Source organism: Siphateles boraxobius, unplaced genomic scaffold (assembly GCF_051911475.1).
Source record: "Siphateles boraxobius isolate OS27281-9 unplaced genomic scaffold, OSU_SipBor_1 16, whole genome shotgun sequence".
NCBI classification, from domain to species: domain Eukaryota; kingdom Metazoa; phylum Chordata; class Actinopteri; order Cypriniformes; family Leuciscidae; genus Siphateles; species Siphateles boraxobius.
Window position 1 is genome coordinate 17,721,916 of NW_027508766.1, and position 22,933 is coordinate 17,744,848.

At 40.5% G+C, this 22,933-nt stretch overlaps 1 protein-coding gene and 1 long non-coding RNA gene across 4 annotated transcripts in view; both read left to right on the top strand.

The window, feature by feature from the left end:
- LOC143739400 (uncharacterized) overlaps positions 1–22,933 on the top strand; it is a 119,076-nt gene that overhangs the window by 86,176 nt on the left and 9,967 nt on the right. The window lies entirely within an intron of this gene.
- Positions 11,776–22,857, top strand: ciz1b (cdkn1a interacting zinc finger protein 1b). 3 transcript variants are annotated; one of them, XM_077231894.1, is made up of 17 exons: positions 11,776–11,867; positions 12,537–12,759; positions 12,973–13,067; positions 15,955–16,118; positions 16,604–16,715; positions 16,875–16,941; positions 17,121–17,203; positions 17,411–17,472; positions 19,536–19,715; positions 19,793–19,917; positions 20,395–20,488; positions 20,605–20,718; positions 20,799–20,924; positions 21,007–21,079; positions 21,168–21,289; positions 21,614–21,762; positions 22,185–22,436. In XM_077231894.1, the coding sequence occupies exons 2-17, from the start codon at positions 12,572–12,574 to the stop codon at positions 22,297–22,299; spliced, it is 1,869 nt and encodes a 622-aa protein (XP_077088009.1). In that variant the 5' UTR covers positions 11,776–11,867; positions 12,537–12,571; the 3' UTR covers positions 22,300–22,436. The 3 variants fall into 3 exon arrangements, with proteins under 3 accessions (XP_077088009.1, XP_077088007.1, XP_077088008.1); XM_077231892.1 differs by lacking the exon at positions 21,614–21,762 and having other exon boundaries at positions 22,185–22,857; XM_077231893.1 differs by lacking the exons at positions 11,776–11,867; positions 21,614–21,762 and adding an exon at positions 11,873–11,993 and having other exon boundaries at positions 22,185–22,857.

The following is a 22,933-nucleotide window of genomic DNA, read 5'->3' on the forward strand; positions in this document are numbered from 1 at the left end:
ATATATAAAGCCGGTGGCACCGCCACCCTGGTGCCTTTAGGGTTATTGTGCACGACGTGACACAAAATATCTGCTCGCTATCTGCCGAACGGCTCTGGTAGTTCTGCTTCAACACTGATGATGTTGTAGAAATAGTGCGCTCTGGTTGGTCTGGATTATTCGGGATTTTGTATTTTATACAGAAATAAGTTATTTATAATTCAGATGAGAATAAAGTTAGTGTTGATTAAAATGAAGGAAAACAAATATATTTATCTGAAATATAGCACATTAGTTTTAAATTTATTTAGGTTCAATTACCAAACATACAATCTTAATTTAATTTAAAGCAAACAATACATTTAAAATATATGGCTTGTATGCACTTTTTTTTTTATAAAAAAAAGATATATATCCTAAAAGACAAGGCCTTAAAGGGTTAAACTCTTGTCACTGTAACAGACACAATCTCTCTCTCTCTCACACACACACACACACAAACACACACGTCAAGTCACTTACATTTTAGATGCAATATTGAATAAGCAGAAAAATCGGATTTTCTGCTCTGAAAATATAAATAAGCTTAAAAATTGAATAAGCACTTTGAATATTCTAAACAGAATAAGCACTAGTCGCTAATGTATAAGTACTAGTACTTAATGGAATAGATACTAGTATCTAAAAAATAAGTACTAGTAGCATGAAAATAGAGACTAGTAGGTTAAAATGATTAAATGTTAAAACGGCTTGCCATATTGGCTCAAAGATAGAGAGAGAGAGAGAAAATTACCTTTTAGATACTAGTACCTATTAATAGATACTAGTATTTAGGCTCTAGATCCACTCCGAAAGTCACTTCGTGATCATTTAACCGCTTCATTTGAGAAAAACTATCATTATGACATAAACAAACAAACTCAAAAGGTCTTCACGGCAACCCGTCAAAATAAAAGTTCGGTTTAACTTGACAGAAATATATTACCGTTGTACAGTAGAATTTAGATATGTCCCAATGTAATAATACTAACACTAATCCAAATAAATTATCATCAAAACTGAATTTAAGGAATAATCCATGTTTTAATTTTAAAGTCCCCGTGAACCGGAAGTTGCAAACGACTTTTCTCCAGTGTTGTGACGTATTTCCGAGAGAAACGGAATACTAAATGAGGCAAAATGGTGGGCGTGGCTTTTTCCCCAACTAGCACCTGATTGGATCTAGAAAAGTAGGTGTTTTCATTCAGCCTGTCTACTGTCAGTTGGAGGGGCGTGATTACGGATGTTAAGAAGACGCCCAAACCGTGAAACCTACGTCATCAGGCAAGGTCCTCCAACGCAGAGGGGAGGGGAAATTTCAGATTTTGATTAAAGATTACGAAGCCAAACAATTTTTGTGTGTGGATTGACTTGCATGGATGAATTGTTCACCACAAAACGATCAATTTAAGCAAACAAAGTAAGTATGGTCAATTTTGAATTCATGGGGACTTTAACAGTAAAGCTCATTGTGCAGCACGTTATTTGACAAAAAGTTTATTTAATTTCATATGATTAAAATTGATGATAAATGATCAAATTTGTGTTTTATGTCTTCATTTTATTACCAGACAAAACACAACACAGAATTAGTGTGACATTTTTTTTCATATTTTTTTTTAAATGTTGTATACGTTTAATGATTCATAATACACTATTTCAATTAATTAGACATGCTTTTTGATTGCTAAAAAATGTACACCACGTATTCGTAATACACCCGCTCCGCAACACTAGCAGTTCCCCCAATCCCCCCCCCCCCCCCCCCCCCCTGAAAAAAAATCCTAGGGGAAACACTGGGCATTCATAACGGTGCGCGTCCATGGCGACGAGCGAGCAGAGCTGAGCGAACGTTTAGTTAATTTATTCATTCGAGCGCTCTGCAAGAGCCACCATTATCAATGTGGACGTCCGTATTTAAAAGCTCTCGATCCTCAGTCACATACCAAATATGTATATAATTTTGAACACAAGAGGGCAGTATGGCCCTATGTATGAGTTGGTGTTTAAACTAAACTATCACTCAAAGAGCCCCCCCCCCCTCCCCTCCTCCCCTCCCCCCTCCCCACACAGACACACACACACACACACACAAACAGAATGGCAGGGGGACAAGAAATCCATTCAAACTACAATATCTGACTTTCTGTTGCTCTGAGCTAATGACTTTAAATTAGAAAGTCGATTGGCTTGATGAGAACAATATGCGTGGCAAGTTTTGTAACTGTAGGTAAAACGAGCAAAGTTATAACACACTTTATGTGTCCTTTTTTAGTCATAAAATTAATTTCCTCGCCACGGCCAAACCGTTCGAGATATCAAAAATCCCTCCGGAATTTAGCATCATCAATGTCTTGACGTCATGCTGACCGAGTTTGCTTGAAATCCGATTAATTCCCAAGGAGAATTAAATAGAATTTCAGGGGTATGCGTTTCCAAACAAACCATGATAGCCGGCTTCCTGTTGGGATGTCGTAAAACTTAGAGCACGAAAGTTGTTCAACCCAATGAGATCTATAAGTGTACCGAGTTTCATATTATTACATGCAAGTGTCTTTGATTTATGGACAAGTGTTCGAATCCCAGTCCAGGGGGCGCTGTCGGTCCGCCCTGCCACGCGCCGGTACCAGCTTCAGTCCGGCCCTGATGGCCACGGGTTCTGACCCGTGTGCAAAGTTTCAAGAGTTTTAGAGGATGTTAAGGGCCCCCAAAGCCCCCAAAACCTTGATCAACAATAATTAAAAGCTTTGTCACTCAAACAGACACATCCCCCTCCCCCCACAGACACAGAGGTATGCAGAGAGAGGGAGAGAGGGACAGAGATTACTCCAAAGCATCCCATTCAAACCAAAATATCTGACTTCCTGTTGTTCGGAACCAAAATCTGTAAATTAGAAAGTTGTCCGGCTTGATCTGAACAATATGCCTACCGAGTTTTAAGATTGCAGGTAAAACTATGAAACTAACCCTCTCACTTTTGTCAAAAGGTGGCGCTACTGAGTCCCTGCACCACGCCCGTTCCTGAAACTTTGCACATGTCTACTGGCTAATATATGTGACATGTCTGTCGAGTTTCATGCAATTTCAAGCATGCTAAGAGTCTCAAAAGCATCAAAAAAGAATTTTAAAGTTTGATGTGTTGCCACGGCAACAGTATCAAAGATATCAAGAATCCATTCACAGGTCTACATATGGCGTATGTTTACATTATACAGATGAAGTTTGAAGCAAATTGGGTTAAAATAAGAGGGTGATTTCGAAGCATTTTGAAAGTGACACACTTCCTGCTGCCAGTTGGTGGCGCTATAACTTTGACTCACAAAAGTCACATCCATGTGATCGGCCTCTTACAACGAACACACTGCTGAAGTTTCATCAAGATCAGTTAATGTATGCAGAAGTTATAACACACTTCCTGTTTCACGTTTCTCGCCATAATTTCGTTTCCTCGCCACGGCCACACCGTTCGAGATATCAAAAATCCCCTCGCAATTTTTCATCCTCAATGTCTTGACTTCATGCTGACCGAGTTTCGTGGCATTTCTTTGAATTCTCTAGGAGAAGTACTTTAAATTCCATTGCATACGTTTTACAAACAACCCTAAATAGCCGACTTCCTGTTGGGCTGGGGTAAAAAGTAAGAGCATGAAGTATATATGAACCGATGAGATCTATATGTGTACCGAGTTTCATATTCTTACATACAAGCGTGTTTGATTTATGGACCAAGTTTTCGGACCCCGTTCCAGGGGGCGCTGTCGAGCCCCCCTGCCACGCCCGGGTACCATCTTCACCCCGACCCTGATGGCCGCGGGTTCTGACCCGCGTGCAAAGTTTCAAGAGTTTTCGTGCACGTTAAGAGCCCCAAAAGTGCCCGAATAGTCGTAAGAAAAATAAAAGAGGAGAAAAAAAAAAAAAATAATCCTAAGGAAAACAATAGGGCCTTCGCCTTTTCAAGGCTTGGGCCCTAATAATCCTTAGGAAAACAATAGGGCCTTCGCCTTTTCAAGGCTTGGGCCCTAATAATATTACAGTGTTATTTATTCATCAGCTTTGATTAGATGACAATTATAGATTTGTCTAGATGAGTAGGCCTTATGTGCAGATGTCAAATATTCAAATTGATATAAAATACAGTAGGCTTTTACTGACAGGAAGAATGGAACAATTTGTGAAGCAATTAACTTTTATTTAGCATATTGTCATGTAAAACATTTTTTTAAACTATATTTTATATTATCATTTTTCATTTTAACAATATGTTATGCATGGTCACAGACATCGGTGACAACAGGGGGCATCCAATTGAGCGTGCAGTGTGAGTGTCATTACTCTAGCTTGTTTCTGGTTGGAGAAAAATTACATGTTGCAACCATTCCCTGTTGTAACTGTCCCCGGTCTCCCCTATAGATTTAATATGGATCACAATAATAGCACTTTCTGTGATTCTGAAATTGGACCAAGAGTACATTTGTTTTTTGACTGTATAATTAGTACCCTTTGGTTTGAGACGTAGGCCTATGAGAAGCTTCAAATTACAATAAATGTAATTTCTTCATTTTCAAAAAATGACATAAGTTTTGGTATAATAATGGAAGATCTACGTGAATGTGATGTTAATTCCTGCTCATTGTCGTGTGGGGTCATAAATAAAAACATTTGCATATAAACTGAAGGTTTAAAGTTTTTTACTTTGAGAGACTTTTTGATCCAAAACCACATTGTTTTTGATTGAAAGGAGTAAAAACAGACAATTAAATGGAATATATCCTCCTGTACATAAAGCAAGATTGATTTGATATTATTTCTATGTTGATTAAATGTTAAATAAGTTTTTTAATTAAGATTGAAAAAATATTGATTTTAAGTCCATCTTGATCTATTTTTCATAGTTGAAATAACATTATTTCAGGGTGCAAACCTGATGAAAAAAATCAATGTTACATTTTTAACATTGATTCAATGATCTTGTGGTTAATGCATTAACTTTCATTCAATGTTGGTCTGCTATCTGGGGCACATTCAATTTATTCTGAATAATATTTTGGGGAAATTTAATATTCATAAATTTAAGTGCTTTAAAACAAAGTTATTATTTTCAGTTTTTCAGAAAGAATTTTGGATTTACAGTAAATCTGTCATGATTCTGCCATCTAGTTCTTGTCTTTAAGTCTTGAGGCAGGATCATGACAGACCCATGTTTCTTGTGCAAACACATGGCCTTGTTGGGCCATGTGCTTGTGTTGTCTCGTCATCTTGCCCCGCCCTCCTTGTTATACTTGTTTAGTCATTATTGCTTCCCCATTATCACCTGTCTCCCTCATTAGTTTGTCTCTATTTAATCCCCTCGTGTTTGCTGTCCAGTGTTGGTTCATTGTCAATCCGTGTCAAGTTTGTGAGTAACCTGTCAAGAAAAATTGTCCTGTTGAGCTATTTTTGTATCAGTTGTTTGTCTTCTAGAATTTTGTCAGTATCTTTGTCTAGTTAGTCACCTTAGTCCTGTCTTGTTTTGCCCCCTCGTGGGCTTTGTTTTCCCTTTTTGTTCATAATAAACCGTGTGCTGTGACTACTGTCTGCGATTGGGTTCATTCCCTTCACCCTTCCAACCTCATAACAAAATCAATAAGAATCTTAAAATCGAAAAGTAAAGAAATTTTAACTATTAGAAGACCTGGATGTATATGCATAATATTTTTTATTATTATTTCTTTCTTGTAATAATTGTTTCATTTCTACAGAGCTGTGCTCTGTTCTTTAGGGATTTTATGTGATTTTGCATTGCCTTATTGTAATTGTTTTCTTGCATTAATAATAAAAAAAATGTTTGTGATAATTGTTGTTGTAAAATAAATCAAACCTGAATGGCACTAAAAATAACAGCACCAGTGATAGAGCATTTTAAAGTAGCATTTTCAAGCCATATATGTGTTCTCTTGTCACGGAACACACACTGGAGAGAGAGATCCAATTGCAATGACTTTATTAGGTAATCCGTACTCATTAACTAGTTCAGGCAGAGGTCCAAAACAAGAAACAAAACACAAGGTAGACAGAACAAGAACAACCGAAGTGCGGTGACTCTAAACAAGTACTCCGTGCTAAACATTAAGACAGACAGGGTATAAATACACCGACACAAATGATCTGGACAAAGAACAGCTGGGACAAATGATGACAGGGAACAGCTGAGTGCAATGAACCGTTATAAGTGCAGACGGGGATTATGGGGAATGCAGTTCCAAATGAGAATGACACCGTGGGGGAACGGGACCTCTAGTTGACACCAGGGAACATAACACAACACTGTGACATAACCCCCCCTCTACAGAGCGGCTACCAGACGCTCCAAGACTAGACACAAACAAAACAAGAGTCCAGGTGGGGGGTGGAATGGTGGAGGATCAAGGGGCAGGATGGGGGGCCAGGTCCACGGAGGGGAACAAGAACAACGGGTGACGGCTTAGCTGGCGGACAGGGCGAAACAGAGAGTCCATCGGGCGGCCAAGGCGAAGCAGACAGTTCATCGGGCGGCCAGGGCGAAGCACACAGTCCATCGGGCGGCCAGGGCGAAGCACACGGTCCATCGGGCGGCCAGGGCGGTGAAGACCCCTCGGGCGGCCAGGGCAGTGAAGACCCCTCGGGCGGCCATGGCTCAGGCACAGGGACAGACACCGGCTCAGGCTCGAGAACAGCAGACACCGGCTCAGGAACAGCAGACACCGGCTCGGGAACAGGAACAGAAACCGACCCGGCGGCGGCCATCTTGTCTGAGGACACTGGCTCCGGCTCAGGAACAGACACTGGCTCCGGCTCAGGAACAGACACTGGCTCCGGCTCAGGAACAGACACTGGCTCTGGCTCAGGAACAGAAACTGGCTCCGGCTCAGGAACAGACACTGGCTCCGACTCAGGAACAGACACTGGCTCCGGCTCAGGAACAGACACTGGCCTCCGATGCTCAAGGTATCTGGTAAAACTCTGAAGTAAAAACAGACCCTTCATTTCCAATTCGGCAATGGGTCATCAAGACAGGTATTAAAAATGTCTTTTAATGCTGCCTCATTGTATCCCATTCCCCTCGAGAGCGTCCAAAATGACTGAGCTATGCAACCCACCGGCAGGCACTGCTGACGATGGCTCATCAAATTTTGGACACGGCCCATCCTCTCTTTCTCCGTGGTAGGAGGGAGGATACGGAACCCCATCATGCTGGAACTCTTAGTGACGGAAATCTTATGTCCTTCTGTCACGGAACACACACTGGAGAGAGAGATCCAATTGCAATGACTTTGGATTGCAACCTCGTAGTGGTCGGGGAGCTTGTGTGTCTCAATGACCCCTACAGCTATACTAGTGGGAGATTTAACTCCTGGTAGGGTCGCCCATGCTGGACAGGTCAAAGGGTAGAGGACAGACAAAGAGCTATCCACTGGTCCTCCAGGTTGTAGGTTTAGCACAGGGCTAACAAATCTGTCTTGTAAAAAAAACAAGTACGTTACGTAAACAGCAACAGAAGCTACTCTACTCGACGCTACTGGGCGCGATGGACTTCCAGGGCTATATTCAGATGCTAGGATGAATGCCATTGGTGAAAGCCGAAAGGAAGCCAGTGACAGGAAGGTGGAAATTCTGAATGCCAAACTTAAGACTAGGATAGGATTTTGGAATGTAAGAACAATGTACGATACAGGTAAATTAGCACAAGTGACATCAGAGATGATAAGATACAACATAGATATACTAGGAGTAAACGAAAACAGATGGACAGGATCAGGGAGACTCACAACAAGCACAGGGGAAACAGTGCTGTACACAGGAAGAGATGACCACCAACATAGGGAAGGAGTAGCCATCATTCTGAAGAAAGGAGTAGAGAAGAGGTTGATAGAGTGGAAACCTGTCAACAGTAGGCTCATGAAGATTAGGCTGAGGGGGAAGCAAATTAACACAACTATCATCCAGTGCTGCTCCAACAAATGACAGCGATGACACTTGTTAGGATGAATTCTACGAACAACTGCAGGCTGTATTGGAAACTACACCCAGACACTACATTTGATGGGGGACCTAAACGCCAAGATGGGAAACAGCAACACAGAACACGATAGGGTAATGGGAAGGGAAGGTTGCGGTGTCATGAATGAGAATGGGGAGAGGTTAGCAGAGTTTTACACATTGCATGACCTTGTCATTTGGGGAACCTTGTTCCAACACAAGGTCATTCACAAGCTAACATGGTACTCTCCAAATGGAAAGGAACTAAATCAAATAGATCATCTCATCATAAATGGCACATGGAGACGCTCTTTACTTGATGTTAAGGTCAAACGAGGAGCAGACGTTGGTAGCGATCACAACCTAGTCACAGCTGTGCTGAGAATAAAGCTTGGGAAAACAGGAAGTAGAAAGACAGCTAGAAAGCAATTCGATGTCAGAAAGCTACATGACACCAAGGTCAGAGGTTATTTTGTGCTACAACTAAAGAACAGATTTCAGGAATTAGCAGATATGTTAGATCATACAGAGCCAAAATCAGACGATATCAACTCTATGTGGGAACAAACCAAAACAACCTATGTGAAGACCAGTGAAGCCTGTCTTGGATACAAGCACAAGGAAAAGAAGGAATGGTTAAGTGATGACACATGGCAAAATGTAGAAAAAAGAAGGGCCTTAAAGAAGAAAGTAAATGAGACAAAGTCTAAACGGCTTAAGGAAAATTACAGGCAACAGCAAGCTACCAAGGAACAAACAGCAGTGCGAAGGAAAGCCAGAGAAGACAAGCGGGCATATCTAGAAGACCTTGCAAGTCAAGCAGAAGAGGCAGCTAGGAAAGGGGAGCAAGGAAAAGTCTACAAGATCACCTAAATAGTGAGTGGCAAACACAGACGAACAACTGTGGCACCAATAGAAGACAAAAGGGGTCAGCTATTGACAACTGAGTCACAATAAGAAGCTCAATGGGCAGATGTAAAATACGCCTCCAAAATACTTCAACCACTTTTCAAATCTGTCTGGGAGGAAAAGTAAATACCTGATGACTGGTCGGAAAAAATTATCATAAAGATACCTAAGAAGGGCAACTTGAGAGATTGTACCAAGCAAAATCATGGCAAAAATCATCTTATCAGCGTCTTACAGATGCAGTAGATAAGAATCTCAGGAATGAACAGGTAGGATTCCGTAAGGGGAAGGGGTGCATTGAGGCAAATATACATAAATTGTATCGACTTTGAAAAGGCATTCAATAGTATAAACCGAGACGGCCTCTGGAAATACAATCTTAGCCTCAAGCATGGAGTATGCCGTTAAGGATGTATGGAATTCATACAGAGGTCATCAAGACCTTCTATGCTAACTTCAAATGCTGGGTGGGAAACAGTAGCCTGGCATTCCAGGTAAAGACAGGAGTCAGACAAGGATGTGTGATGTCAGCATTGCTCTTCAATATCGTTATCGACTGGGTGATGCGCCGCACAACAGAAGACAAAACAAGATGTATACGATGGACCTTCTTCTCAGAATTGGAAGACCCTGATTTTGCTGATGATCTGGCTCTAGTCTCACACACTCACCAACACATGCAAGAAAAAACATCACTTCTCAGCTACTTTGCACAAAAAGTTGGCCTGAAAATAAACGAGAGGAAATCTGAAGTGATTGTGCTAAACATCTCAGATCCAATTCATGTGAATGGAGAAGCTCTACTAACAACAAATGAGTTCTGTAAGATATGATGGGGGTGCACACACTGACATTAAAAACAGAATCAACAAAGCCAGAAATGCATTCAGAATGCAAAACAACATATGGAAGTATCAGCAGTATAGAACCAAGACAAAACTCAAATTATATCAGAGCTGCGTTCTATCCACCCTACTGTATGGCGCAGAATGCTGGAGAATGACAGCAAGTGACATATGCTAACTGTCAGTCTTCCACACAAGGATTCTGAGAAGAATCTGTTGGATTCTTTGGCCAAGCAAGATATTAAATGAAGATCTATTAACAAGATGTCAACAAGACAGCATGGATAGCATCGTAACAAAGCCGCGCTGGAACTGGATTGGCATGTTTTGAGAAGAGAGCAAGCCAGCATCCCAAGAGTAGCACTTCATTGGACACCCGAAGGTAGAAGAAAGAGAGGATGACCCAAGATCACCTGGCGTCGCACAGTAGAGGAAGAAATTAAATCTATGAACCTGGGACACCTGGATGACATGGGAAGATGTCCAGAAAATAGCCCAGAATCGACCAGAGTGAAGGACCTTCGTTGCTGCCCTACATGCCACAAGCATAATGGGGAGTAAGTAAGTAAGTAAGTAAGTAAGCATCAATTTCCAGGTTTCTCAGAAGCGGAAGACGTCATAGTTGGGTAAAATTCTACAGTGGTGAATGAGAGAATAGATAAAATATATTTTTTGTGGTCCCATTTGCTCAAATAGCAATAGAGAGGGATTGATAAAGGCAGTCAGAAGAAAGAAAGATGTCAACTTTACCATCACTCCCACAGCCACTTTATTAAAAAACACCCTCACAGCAGCGTAACAACGTTAACTTGTTTTTTTGTTATTTGATGATGGTAATAGTGTTATAAATGTACATAAAAAATGTTTTAAATGAAAACATATAAAACTTTGCAAGATTTATCTCTGCTGATTAGATCTATGCCGATGACCGTAAAAACGCATCATCACAGTCCGTGAAAAGGGCCAATTACAGAACTTTGATTTTAAAAAAAGGATGCAGGTTTTGTTGGCCAACCCTGAAGTAAGCATCACCCTGGTTCCCTCAACAGAAAGAAAAAAAAACGTTTTGCCATAGAAACGCATAATGACTTCAGGATGATGGAAGTGCTGGAAGTGGAATTTGTTTTTGTGTTTTTATTATTGAACTAAGAATAGAGAGGATACATGCATCACAAGAAAAAAAAAACACTTAAGAAACAGGATAAGAAACTATAGGAAGAGCAAGGCAATAAAGTAGCCTATATTTTCAAACAAGATATGAACAGAGATTGACTATTAAAATGAAAAAGTAGTTCACAAAACATCTAAATAAATAGAAATGGAACATATAATAAATGAAACTTAAAAAAAATGTCACCTTCAGGAAATCATGAGGTACGTTTTTTTAGCTGGAACTGCTAGTGCTAAAATGCATTTTCGGGTTTTGTCCAAGGAAAATACGTCATCCTTGCACCACTCTATTCCCGACTGGCAAAATCTGTCCTGCCCCACAGTTTTTCTTGTTGGAGAAGCTCTTTCACTTGGATAGAGAAGAAAAAGGGAATAAAAGTCTATTCAGTTGCATGCTGACTTTAAGAGTAAAATAATGTTTGTTGTTAACTGAACTTTTATTTCTTTATTTTTTTAATAATAAAACCCTCAAAGATGAAATCTAAGGAAGCTTTCAAACATGCATTATTAACAAACAAGGTCCTCAACTTCCCCAGGGATGTGAATTTCACTTCTTGACAATTTATTCTAGATCAGTTTTAGTCCTTACGTAGGCTATGTATAGCAACTTGATACAAAACCCACAACCTCTACAGGATAAGATCCCTACACTATATGTGTACACACACACACACACACACACACACACACACACACACACACACACACACACACACACACACACACACACACACACACACACACACACACACACACACACACACACACACACAAAATATTTGTAATTTTATATTTAAAAAAAAAGAAGTCTTCTTCCGAGCCGGGTGAGGGCGCACTGGCGTTAAATGTCTTCAACCTCCACCACAGCACCAGAGGAAGAGTCATCTACCATAAACAGACACTGATGGACTGAGGCTTTCATATCAAAAGGTGATCTCTTTCGTACGTTTCTGTTAGGCTGTTTTAATGACAAATCAGTTGTGAAATGTATGCTGTACATTGCAAGGTTTTACAGAGCTCATAGGCTATTATTAGACCTGTCTCTGCTGTCAGGAGGTGTAATGCATTCTCTTACATTCATATTCAAGTGAAACATTTGAGCCTTAAAATTTAAAATGATTATGCTTGTGTTTTAATTTGAACGAAGTATCTATGTAAAAAAAAAACAACAACAACAACAACATAGAAGACTGTCAGAAATGTGCTCTGGGCACGCTTAACCACTTAAACTTTATTATTGCTTAATTATTTAATAATAATAATAATAATTTCCATCCCGAAGTAACTTAAAATCACTGTTTCTATTTGAATATATTATAAAATTTAATTTATTCCTGAATTTTCAGTATAATTTCTCCAGTCTTCAGTGTCACGTGATCCTTCAGAAATCTTTCTATTATGCTGAAAACAGTGTGTTATATATTACTAATTAGGAACATAACTAGCAAACTATCCATGTATCATCCACTATGGTAATTCTATTGTTTTAGACGTGTGGATGATGTATGGGTAGTTTGCTAGTGATGTTCCTAATAAGTAAGTTGCTTTGGATAAATATAAATTTAATGGTTTGCAATTTGCATTCCCTGTTTTAAATAGGCACCTGGGATCATTGAATTGTACAGCATTTAAGAATGCTGAAAATCAAGCAGAAGCAGCAGCGCAAGAAATTTAAGCAGCAGCAGAAGCACATGCAAAAGATGGCTAGAACAGCCCAGTTAGATCTTAACGGACTAGGAGCACCAGTTGCTTCACTCCCGTATTCCTCTGATTGTCGTTTTCCTCAGCAGTCTCAACGGAGGCATGTGCATTCTGGAAGACGGTAAGGGCTCATATTTGGTGGAAAATTTAACTACATGATACATGCAGACAATTATCATCAGATTGCCTTTTGCAACTGCCATCTCTTTGAAAGCTTTAAATGATTGCCTGGATTTTTGCTTTTTAATGAATGTGCATCAACTGTAAAACAAATAATCAAATACCAATAATTGACTTGTCATGTGATATTTTTCTCCAAATACCGGCGTAACAGACCACCAGCACAAAATGCTTCTCCCCTTCTTGCTTCAATCAGCCCATGCCATAATCCCATGGTGCAACAGTGTGGGCTCATGCACACAATGCCAGGTAAAAGATCCACCTCATCCTGTGTGCTGCTGTTATACTATGGACCGGTTTCACAAACTTTTTAGGCCTTTGATCAATTAGGGCATTTAAGCAGCTTTCATAAATGTGCCTTAGAAAAAACATTACTTTAGTGCATCTTGAGATAAAACGTCTAGGTTACATATGGTAACCCTCGTTCCCTGAAGGAGACCTGTCCAGGTACAGACACAGAGCGCGTACAGAACAGAGCAAAGCCAGGGCTGGGTCTGCCTCCTCCAGGGGCAGCGCTTGCAGGTTCACCACCTTGTCCCTGAAGGGAGTGATAGGAGCCATGGGCACATAGCCAGGCCGGGTTCTCAGTACAACATGGTTGTTACCCGGCCCAAACTCTAGGCACGATTCGTCGACCAAAAATGCCTGCAGGTCCCCTACCCTCTTGATAGAGGCCAGTGCAACCAGCAGCAAAGTCTTCATGGAGAGTAGCTTTAAGTCTGCTGATTGTAAAGGCTCAAAGGGAGCATCCTGGAGTGCTCGGAGCACCAGGGAAAGGTCCCAAGAGGGTATGGAGGGGTGTTGAGGAGAGTTTAACCGTCTCACCCCTCTAAGTAACCTGACGACCAGGTCGTGCTTTCCTACTGTTTTACCATCTATGTGGTCGTGCTATGCTAAATATAGCGGCAGCATATACTTTGAGGGTGGAGGGAGACAGCCTTCGCTCCAACCCTTGCTGCAAGAAGGAAAGTACGGACCAAATTGAACATCTTCAGGGCTCCTCTCGGCGAGAAGAACACCACTCAACTAACAGGTTCAACTTCAAGGCGTACACACGTCTCGTAGACTGCGCCCGCGTTGAAGTGGTGGTGTTAAGTACCTCTGGGGGTAAGTCACCTAGAACCTCTGCATCCCATCCAGGGACCACAGATGGAGTTTCCAGAGGTCCGGACGCAGGTGCCATAGGGTACCCCGTCTCTGAGTCAGAAGGTCCTTCCTCAGAGGAATGGGCCTGGAAGGGACTGTCACGAGGAGCATGAGTTCTGGGAACAATGTCCAGTTGGGCCAATAGGGAGCCACCAGAAGGACCTGAGGAGGCAAACAGGTCTACGGAGGAGACGGTGGACGTATTGCGACATGCGACGGGAGCGTAGACCACCTTGTCGTTGACGCAACGGTCTTAGTGTTGTCCGTACGGAATCCCCACGTCCCTGCCCTGTAGCGGCCTTTTTAAGCAGCTCAGAGCGAGACGTACTGCTAGCAACTCGAGGCAATTGATGTACCAATGCAGTTGGGAGTCCGTCCACACCCCTGAGACTGCATGCCCATTGTACGTGGCACCCCAGTCGGTGGCAGAGGCATCTGTGAACACCACAGCATGCCTGGACACCTGTTCCAAGGGCACTCCTGCCCGCAGGAACGAGGGGTCTGACCAAGGGGGCTGAAGGTCTGGCGGCACGCCGGTGTGATTGTCACCCGGTGAGTGGCATTTGAACGGTAGCTTGTGGAGACTAAAAACTCGATTCAAAAACTCGCAGGTCCAAGATGGGTGGGTAACTCGTAACCCACCGCTTTTCGTGGGTACCATTGAGTAGGGACTGTTGTACCCTGACCTCATATTGGTTGGAGGCACCGGCTCTATCGCGTCCTTCGCCAGTAGGACTGCGATCTCTGCTCGCAAGACATGGGCATCGGCTGCTCTTACTGCAGTGGAGTGGATTTTCCGAAACTTGGGGGGACGCCGGGCGAACTAAATCGCATAGCCGAGCCTGATGGTCTGAATGAGCCAGCGAGACAGACTGGGGAGCGCTAACCAGGCTTGCAGAGACCGTACAAGTGGGACCAAAGGGACCGTAGGTGTACCCACAGTGGGGCAGCGAGGTGGAACACAGGGACGGGGCTCGGGAAGCTCTCTCTGAGAGGCGGCCCGTAGCGGGGTCTGAGTGTACTGTGCAACACTTACCTGGTTCCATGGGGCAGGAGGCAGCATGGATGCGTTCTCGAACTGCAAGCTGCTGCCTACTGGCGATAGAAGAGGCGGATGAAAGTGGTGAGGATTCTCTACTCCTATTGCTTTCTGGCCCCGCTTCGGACCTAGATGTGGAAGAAACTGCTCTTTTATTGAAAATTGAAAATTTAAGGCCAGCGGCGGAACACAAATAAAAGGGAACAAAAGATTTTCCACCCGGAGGGAGCGAGCGGTGGTGTCACAATGGATGTTTAATTGCATCAAGTCAAGTCACCTTTATTTATATAGCGCTTTTTAAAATACACATTGTTTCAAAGCAGCTTTACAGATATAACAGGAAAATAATGTTGTAATAATATTGTTAAATATAAAATGAAATGTCCCCCAACTAAGCAAGCCAAAAACCAATGGCGACAAAGGCGAAGAAAGGCGAAAAAGGTGACAAGTAATGTAGTGGCAAGTAGTGGCAAGTAACCACAACTCCATCCGGTGACAGAATGGAGAAAAAAACCTTGGGAGAAACCAGGCTCAGTCGGGGGGGGCCAGTTCTCCTCTAATCCCAGCTCTTTCAGGGGATTGCTCATTATATACCTGCGCTGCGTGGCTGAACAGCTGATGCAAATGATTGCACGCCAATGTGCATTGGCCCGTTTAGTTTCACTCAAAGTAGATTGGCCTCTCTAGCGAGATTCCTATTCGTCGGTCTCGACGTGGCGTCGACTGACCGACTGAAGAGGAACAAACAGTGCAAGTTGCTTTCAGTCAAAAAAGCTCAAACATGCATTTTAGTCTGGGACTAGGTTTAAGCTTTGTCTGTGAAACCAGGGGAATATGTGTTAGATTTTACTGTTTTATAACAATATCCATTTGTTAGTTAACAAATCCCTGTGCATAACCTCATATAATATCTCATATTCTGTGTCTGTTCCCTTTTCTGAATCATTATAGATGTGTCATTCAATCACCCCAAGCTGGTGTCAAGAGCATTTCTAGAGGGAGGGGTCAGGCAGTCTATTCTTGGGCCTCCTCCTATAGGGGTTCCAGTAAGAGACCTCTGCATGAACTTTGTGGCTGATCGTTGTCCCCACCCATGTGGACCACACATCAGTAGGGTAACTGTCTTTCCTCATTAACATAGATTTACACGAATAGGGACATATTAACATCTTTATAGGTTAGTTCACCCAAAAAAGGGTGAAAAAAATTCTGTCATCATTTACTCATCCTCATGTCATTCCAAATGTCTATGACATTTATTTCTTCCTGATGAACACAAAAGAAGATATTTTGAAAAATGTTGGTAACCAAATAGTTTTATCAAGTCATGGCTTATATTTTATATAAAATTGAGTGAAATTGTTGTCAGATGGCATTAGTTTAAAATTTCAGATGGGTTTTATCGAAGAAGATGAAATCTTTGTTATTAAATTGTTTCTTGTATTCATGACCTTTTGTCGTAAATGGCTTTTACATTGTTCTTCGTGTGAACTGGCCTTTAATGTATTCAATTATAAAGCATTCTCTATGTTTTTATTGTTTACTTGGGTCGACTGAGATGGAGCATTGAGCGTGTTTCACATTTATTTTGTTATTTAAGGAACCTACAGTTCAGAGCCTAGACAGAAAGAAGCAGAATGTGCTAAACATTGCTGGGAAAAGTCATGGACAGATGAGAAAAATGAACACTGATTCAGACATTGGAAAAGTGGGTGAGTATACATTAATGCCTGAGGAGACCCCTCTACTTACAGTAGACTATTAACCAGTTGTGCATTTATTATAAAATGTGTTGTCAAATTCTATGTTAAGATCCACAATACATAAATTGTATGTTCCTTCTCATGCCCCAAATAAACCCATTGTTACAGTTGGACAAATTCATTCTGCTGTCCCAGAACAAGCAGAGCCCCTTTTGAAAAAGCACAGAGGTCAGAGGTAATCTTGATTTTACTGTTATTGTTAAAAGTGGTTTGGTTTGGCATCTTGATGTCATATCACAGGTAATATCACTGCAGATTAAAATGAAGACTAAAACTAAAATGACTAAAATGAATGAGGCTGTTTTTTTGTTTCATGTAACATACTCAAAAAACGTCACTGCCTATTTTGAACAGACCACTGGGGGAAGAGTCTGAAAAAGGAGATGAGATACAGCAGACACCAAGATCAAACACTGCAAGTGTTTCAGACCATGAAGGTATTTTATTTAGTAACTGTGTGTGCGGCTTGCTGTATTTGTCTCTTTAGCCTCAGGCAAACTACAAATCCACTGAAAAAGTGTCACTCTTTGTTTACTTTTCAGTTATACTGTTATCAAACTCTTCATCTGCAACTTTAACATATTATATACTACTGATTCGTGTTTAAATGTTGAACAATTTTATTTCCCCTCTAAATGATGCAGAGGATGATAACGGTTCTGCACAACTTGAAGAAGACGGTGTTGATCAGAACAGAGCAGCAGAGGTGCAGTATCACAGCATCAGTAAAATATTTCCATCTTTACCTCTGGACATTCCCAATAACATCAGTATATCTCAATTAATGCAACTGAATTACGGATGAGGATTAGGGCCAAGCAATAATAAAAAAATAAAACCATCTCGAGATTAAAGTCATTATAATGCGAAATTAAACTCGTTAAATTTTGAGAAAAAAACTCGAAATAAAATCTTGAGAATAAACTCATTAAATATCGAGAATAAAGTCGTTGTGTTTCGAGAAAAAAATAGTTAAATTTCGAGAAAAAGTCGAAATACAATCTTGAGAAAAAACTCATTACATTTCGAGAATAAAGTCGTTGTGTTTCGAGAAAAAAACTTGCGAGGAATAAATCGCTGGCTTATTACTTTAGGATAGTTGTTGGTTGTGTAGGCCTCCATCAACAGAATGTAACGACTGTAACCATCTATACAGACATTAATGGCAATGCCGTACGGTTTTAATTTATCATCCATATGCCAGAGTGCATTTGTCCACTGGTTGTCATTTCATGTTGGACATAAGCGAGTACATCGCGCAAATTGGACTGATTTTTTCTTCTAAAAAGAGCTATTCGCTTGCAAATTCTCTTTAAAGTTTATATGCTAATTCTGTCATAATTAGCTAAAGTTGATACGATTTCTTTGTTACTGAAAGAAAGTCTAAAATATATCGTGACTAAGTGATCCAACTCAGCCATGTCCTCTATCAGTAGGCTATGCAATGAACACTGATCAAATGTGTTATTCTCTACATTTCATTTCGACTTTTTTTCTCGAAACACAACGACTTTATTCTCGAAATTTAATGAGTTTATTCTCATGATTATTTCGACTTTTTTCTCGAAATTTAACGAGTTTTTTCTCGAGAAACAACGACTTTATTCCCGATAGTTAATGAGTTTATTCTCAAGATTGTATTTCGAGTTTAATTTCGCATTATAATGACTATTATCTCGAGATGTTTTCATGTTTTTATTAATGCTTGGCCCTAATCCTCTTCCGTAATACTAAATGCACTGAATTTACTTTTTTTTTTTTTACAATAATTTTGCACTTGATGCTTTCAGGTGAACATCAGTTTGTATAAACAAAAGACACATGTATAGTAATGCATGTCCAATTGTGCAGCTCAAGAGACATTATACACTACCATTCAGAAAAATATATCTGTTTTTGAAAGACATCTCTTATGCTCACCAATGTTGCATTTATTTGATCAACAATACAGTAAACAGTAACATTGTGAAATATAATTAAAGTTCAAAAGAATTTTAATATCATTTTAATTTAACTTTTTTAATTTCTGTATTTTATCTTTTATTCTAAACTGTTTTAATTATTCTGATTTCTTTTGATTATTTTAATTTCTTCTAAGTAAAGCACTTTGAATTACCATTGTGTATGAAATGTGCTATATAAATAAACTTGCCTTGCCTTGCCTTGCCTAACATGTTATAAAATATGATTATTCCTTTGATGGCAAAGCTGAATTTCCAGCATCATTACTCCAGTCTTCAGTGTCATGATCCTTCAGAAATTAATTCTGATGTGCTGATTTGGTGCGAGAGAAACATGTCTTATCATCAGTCTTGAAAACAGATTTGCTGCTTAATATGAAAACTGATTAAATTTTTTTTCGATGACTGGAAAGTTCAAAAGAACTTAATTTATTTGAAATAGGTTTTATCAATTTATGTATCCCTGCTGAATAAATTTGTTTTTGTTTTTAAATCTGCAAACTTTTGATTGGTAGTGTATGTGTTAGCATAAGACTAATGTTATAGTCACTTACCAACTATGTCTGTGCAAAGCTGTATGCAGTCTTTCAGTTTCTCTCTTGACCTTGTAAACCTGGTAATCAGAAAGGGACATGATGTAAATATCTGTAAATCATGAAGCTCCACCCATAGGAGTTATATAATAACAAGAAATGAATCTGCATTGAAAAGAACTCCGCCTCAAGAGAACAATTCTGACGCTTAATCAACAAGAGCCTATATTGTATTGAACCTGGAATACTCGTTTAATAAGTGCTGTGTCGTTCAGGTGCAGGGTGTTGGTACGTCTCTGAAGGTGACTATCCAGCGTAGCAGTGAGAGTCGAGCCTTCAGCACTTCACCTGAGGAGATGGCAGCAGGTGCAGGCCATGATGGCGAGAAAGAGAGAAGCAAACACACAGTCGAATTCACCTGCTACATTTGCAACATCACCTGTCCTGACCAGCAAGTAAGACTTGACTGTACGTAAACGAGGAGAGGAGTCAGTTGATCATGGTGTTTAGTGAAATTGTTTGACCTCTGCAGAGCTTCCAGACTCACATGATCAGTTTAGATCATCAGCAACGTATGATGGATATCCAGCATGTGAGTAACACCTGTCTGGCCTCACTGTTACCCCAAACCCAGGAGTCCCTGCAGGGAACAAACAGGTAAGCGATGCTCTCCATACTTTAAAGGTGTAGGGTGTAAGTTGACTTACTCATAAGAGTAAATGAACACTGTTACTCTGTGGTAACGTCAGAACTACTGTCGAGTCAATGACAGTCTGAGAGAGCCGAGAGAAAAAAAGAAAAATGAACATGCCAAGTTCATAGAATCGTAATCTTTGTGTTCGTTAATTTTTTGAAAATTATAATGTTATACTAAATATTCAATCAAAAAATATAAAAAAATAATGTAATTTTTTGCAAAAGTCTTTATTGTAACCATTGATTGGTTTAATGCATCCTGAATAAAAGTCTGGAAACCAACATACATGTACATAATACATTCCTTTAAAAAATAAAATCTGATCTGACCTTCAAAATTTTTGAATTGTAGTGAAATATCAAGTATGAGGGTCATCTCATGAAAATGAGAGAATAAAACTGTATTTCAGAAGATGATTGCTTTTTGTTCTGTAACAGAGAAAGGAGGATGGGTCATCAGCGCTGGTGTCCTACCTGTCAGTGTCGTTTTTCTGGTGACCTCATTGAGCACAGACGTACAAAGAAACACAAGGTGACCTTAACATTGACAAAACAAATCTCACCCACTGCAAATAATATCCACGTATACTTGAGGAGTAGAGTTTAAACCACTGACTGTATAAAAATGTTGTCCTGTCTCCTCATTAGATGTCAAAAGTGTCTTCGAGACCTTTCTGTACCCTGTGTGAGCGCCACTTTAGGACTCCTCGCAAGTTTGTTGAGCATATGAAGTCTCCTGAGCACAAACAGAGGGTTGAGGAGGTGTGTGTGTGTATTTGTGTAGATCTTTGAAGGTAAAATGCTTTGAATGACATCAATAAGACTTTTCTCATTTGTTACAGTTAAGAAACGAGGGCGACCCAGAGGTTATGGAGGAGCTCATAACTGTGGATGCTATTGGCTGCTTTGAAGGGGAAGACGATTATGAGGAAGATAGAAATGAAGAAGAGGTTGCAGTGTTTGAGAGGGTTTGTTGCATGACTTCATGTGCTCTTCTAAATTTGTTTATTTTGGTACTCTTCAGTTTTTAGTTGAATTTCTTTTTCATAGCATCCTGCTCATAGGGAGATTGCTCTTGAAGAGATGACTAATTATGAGACATATGACCCAGACACACAATATGGTGAGTCCTCAGCTTCAACCACATCTCTAGATTGTCAAAGAACATTTTCTGAGTAACTTAACAGTTCTGACTGCTTTCTGACCCTCAGGCACTAGTTTTGTGGTGCCTGTCGCTGGTTTCCTCTGTAAGCTCTGTCATAAATTCTACCACTTTGAGTCCTCTGCACGGGAAACTCACTGCAGGTCTCTTATGCACTTCCAGAACTTGCAGGTAAGGAAAATTACGGAATCAGTGGTATATGCGTTTTTTCCTTAATGTGCGTGGCATTTAAGAGGTGGGCAAATCTGAAATCAATGATACTTCCATTTCTTCCTTCCTTCCTTCATTCATTCGTTTCAGGCTCTTGGTGATTCTATGGGCCATCTCTTGCCATACGCAAGAGACTGTTCATGAATTTTCTTGCCGATGATTTTTCTGGGGTAGTCCCCATTACATGGCTTGGGACTCACACACACACACACACACACACACACACACACACTCAATTTGGTGTCTCCCATAGGGTGACAATTTGGCGTCTCCCATAACCTATAGGGTGAATTCAGGATGATGGCACAAAGTGTCCCAACCACCCTACTGTGTTTGAGTTGTGGGGGAAACCCATTCAGACAGGGAGCACATGCTACCTCCACACAGAAAGACCTCCTTGCTCAGCCGGGACTCAAACTGGGAACCTGCTTGATGTGAGGCAACAGTGCAACCCACTGAGCCACTGTGCTACCCGAAGTTAAAAATAGCATTTATTTGAAATAGAAAGATTTTGGAACATTATAAATCTCTTTACTGTCACTTTTGTTCAATGTAATGCATCCTTGTATTCATTTCTGTAAAAACTTAAGTACTACACCTATACATGTGACTTTGTGCATGACGAATCAGAACCAGACCAATACTTATTTATTAATTGAATACCGCTTTCTAAAAAACTGTTCCCAACAAGAGAGGGCGAATTAACCATTCTTTATTGGCCTACATTGACTGCTGATTAACATGTCTGTGTAAATAATGTAAGGAGGAACTTCTTTTGTTAAACAAAAAACAAAAAGTTTATAAACTGTTAATAGAGCTAATGCAATGCAAAATGCTTATTGTATTTGACTTTCAGAAGCATAACACCCCGAAGATGCAGAAGAACTGTGAGAGTGATGCCTCATGTAGTAGCCCAACGGCAAACCCTCGAGGCCTGGAGCTCATTGCTTCCTGCACCAATAAAACCATGATTTCTGACAGCAGCCAAGCAGATCTCAATAGATCACACATCAATTCCTCAAGGGACCACTTACACCCGAGGAAGCTTAAGCCATCTAAAAGAGCGCACAAATCCAAGACTTCACTCTCAAAAACCTCTGTAGCTCCAAAGAAACCTTGCGTGGTCATGAAGCACTTAATATGTACTCCACATTGTGGCTCGAGGTCAAGCCAAGAGTCACGCTGCCAAGAAAGCAATAGGCTTGACTCGAGTGTTCAACTACGGCAAACAGAGTCCGGTGAAAAAGAAAAGACATCCTTTGACCCGGTGCATCACTCAGAAGAGCAAGAAAATGTGAACGCAACCCCCACATTCAGTTTGTGGCATGTATCACAGTTGAACTCAGATGAGAATGTTACAAAACCAATTGAGGTTAAAGAGACGGTCAGTAAAGACCAAACAAAAAATACCTTTCATGCTCATAAGAGTCCAAGTGTTTCTGTGAAAACTGTGAAGAATTCCTGAGAGGAAAAAAAAGTAAATAAGTTGAAATTATTGTCAAATAAATTATTTAAATTCTTTCATTACATTTTTGAATGCCATTGTTGTTTTGTATGGTTTCGCGGGCTATGTGACGTCAGAGCTCGTAACTGGGAGTACATCGA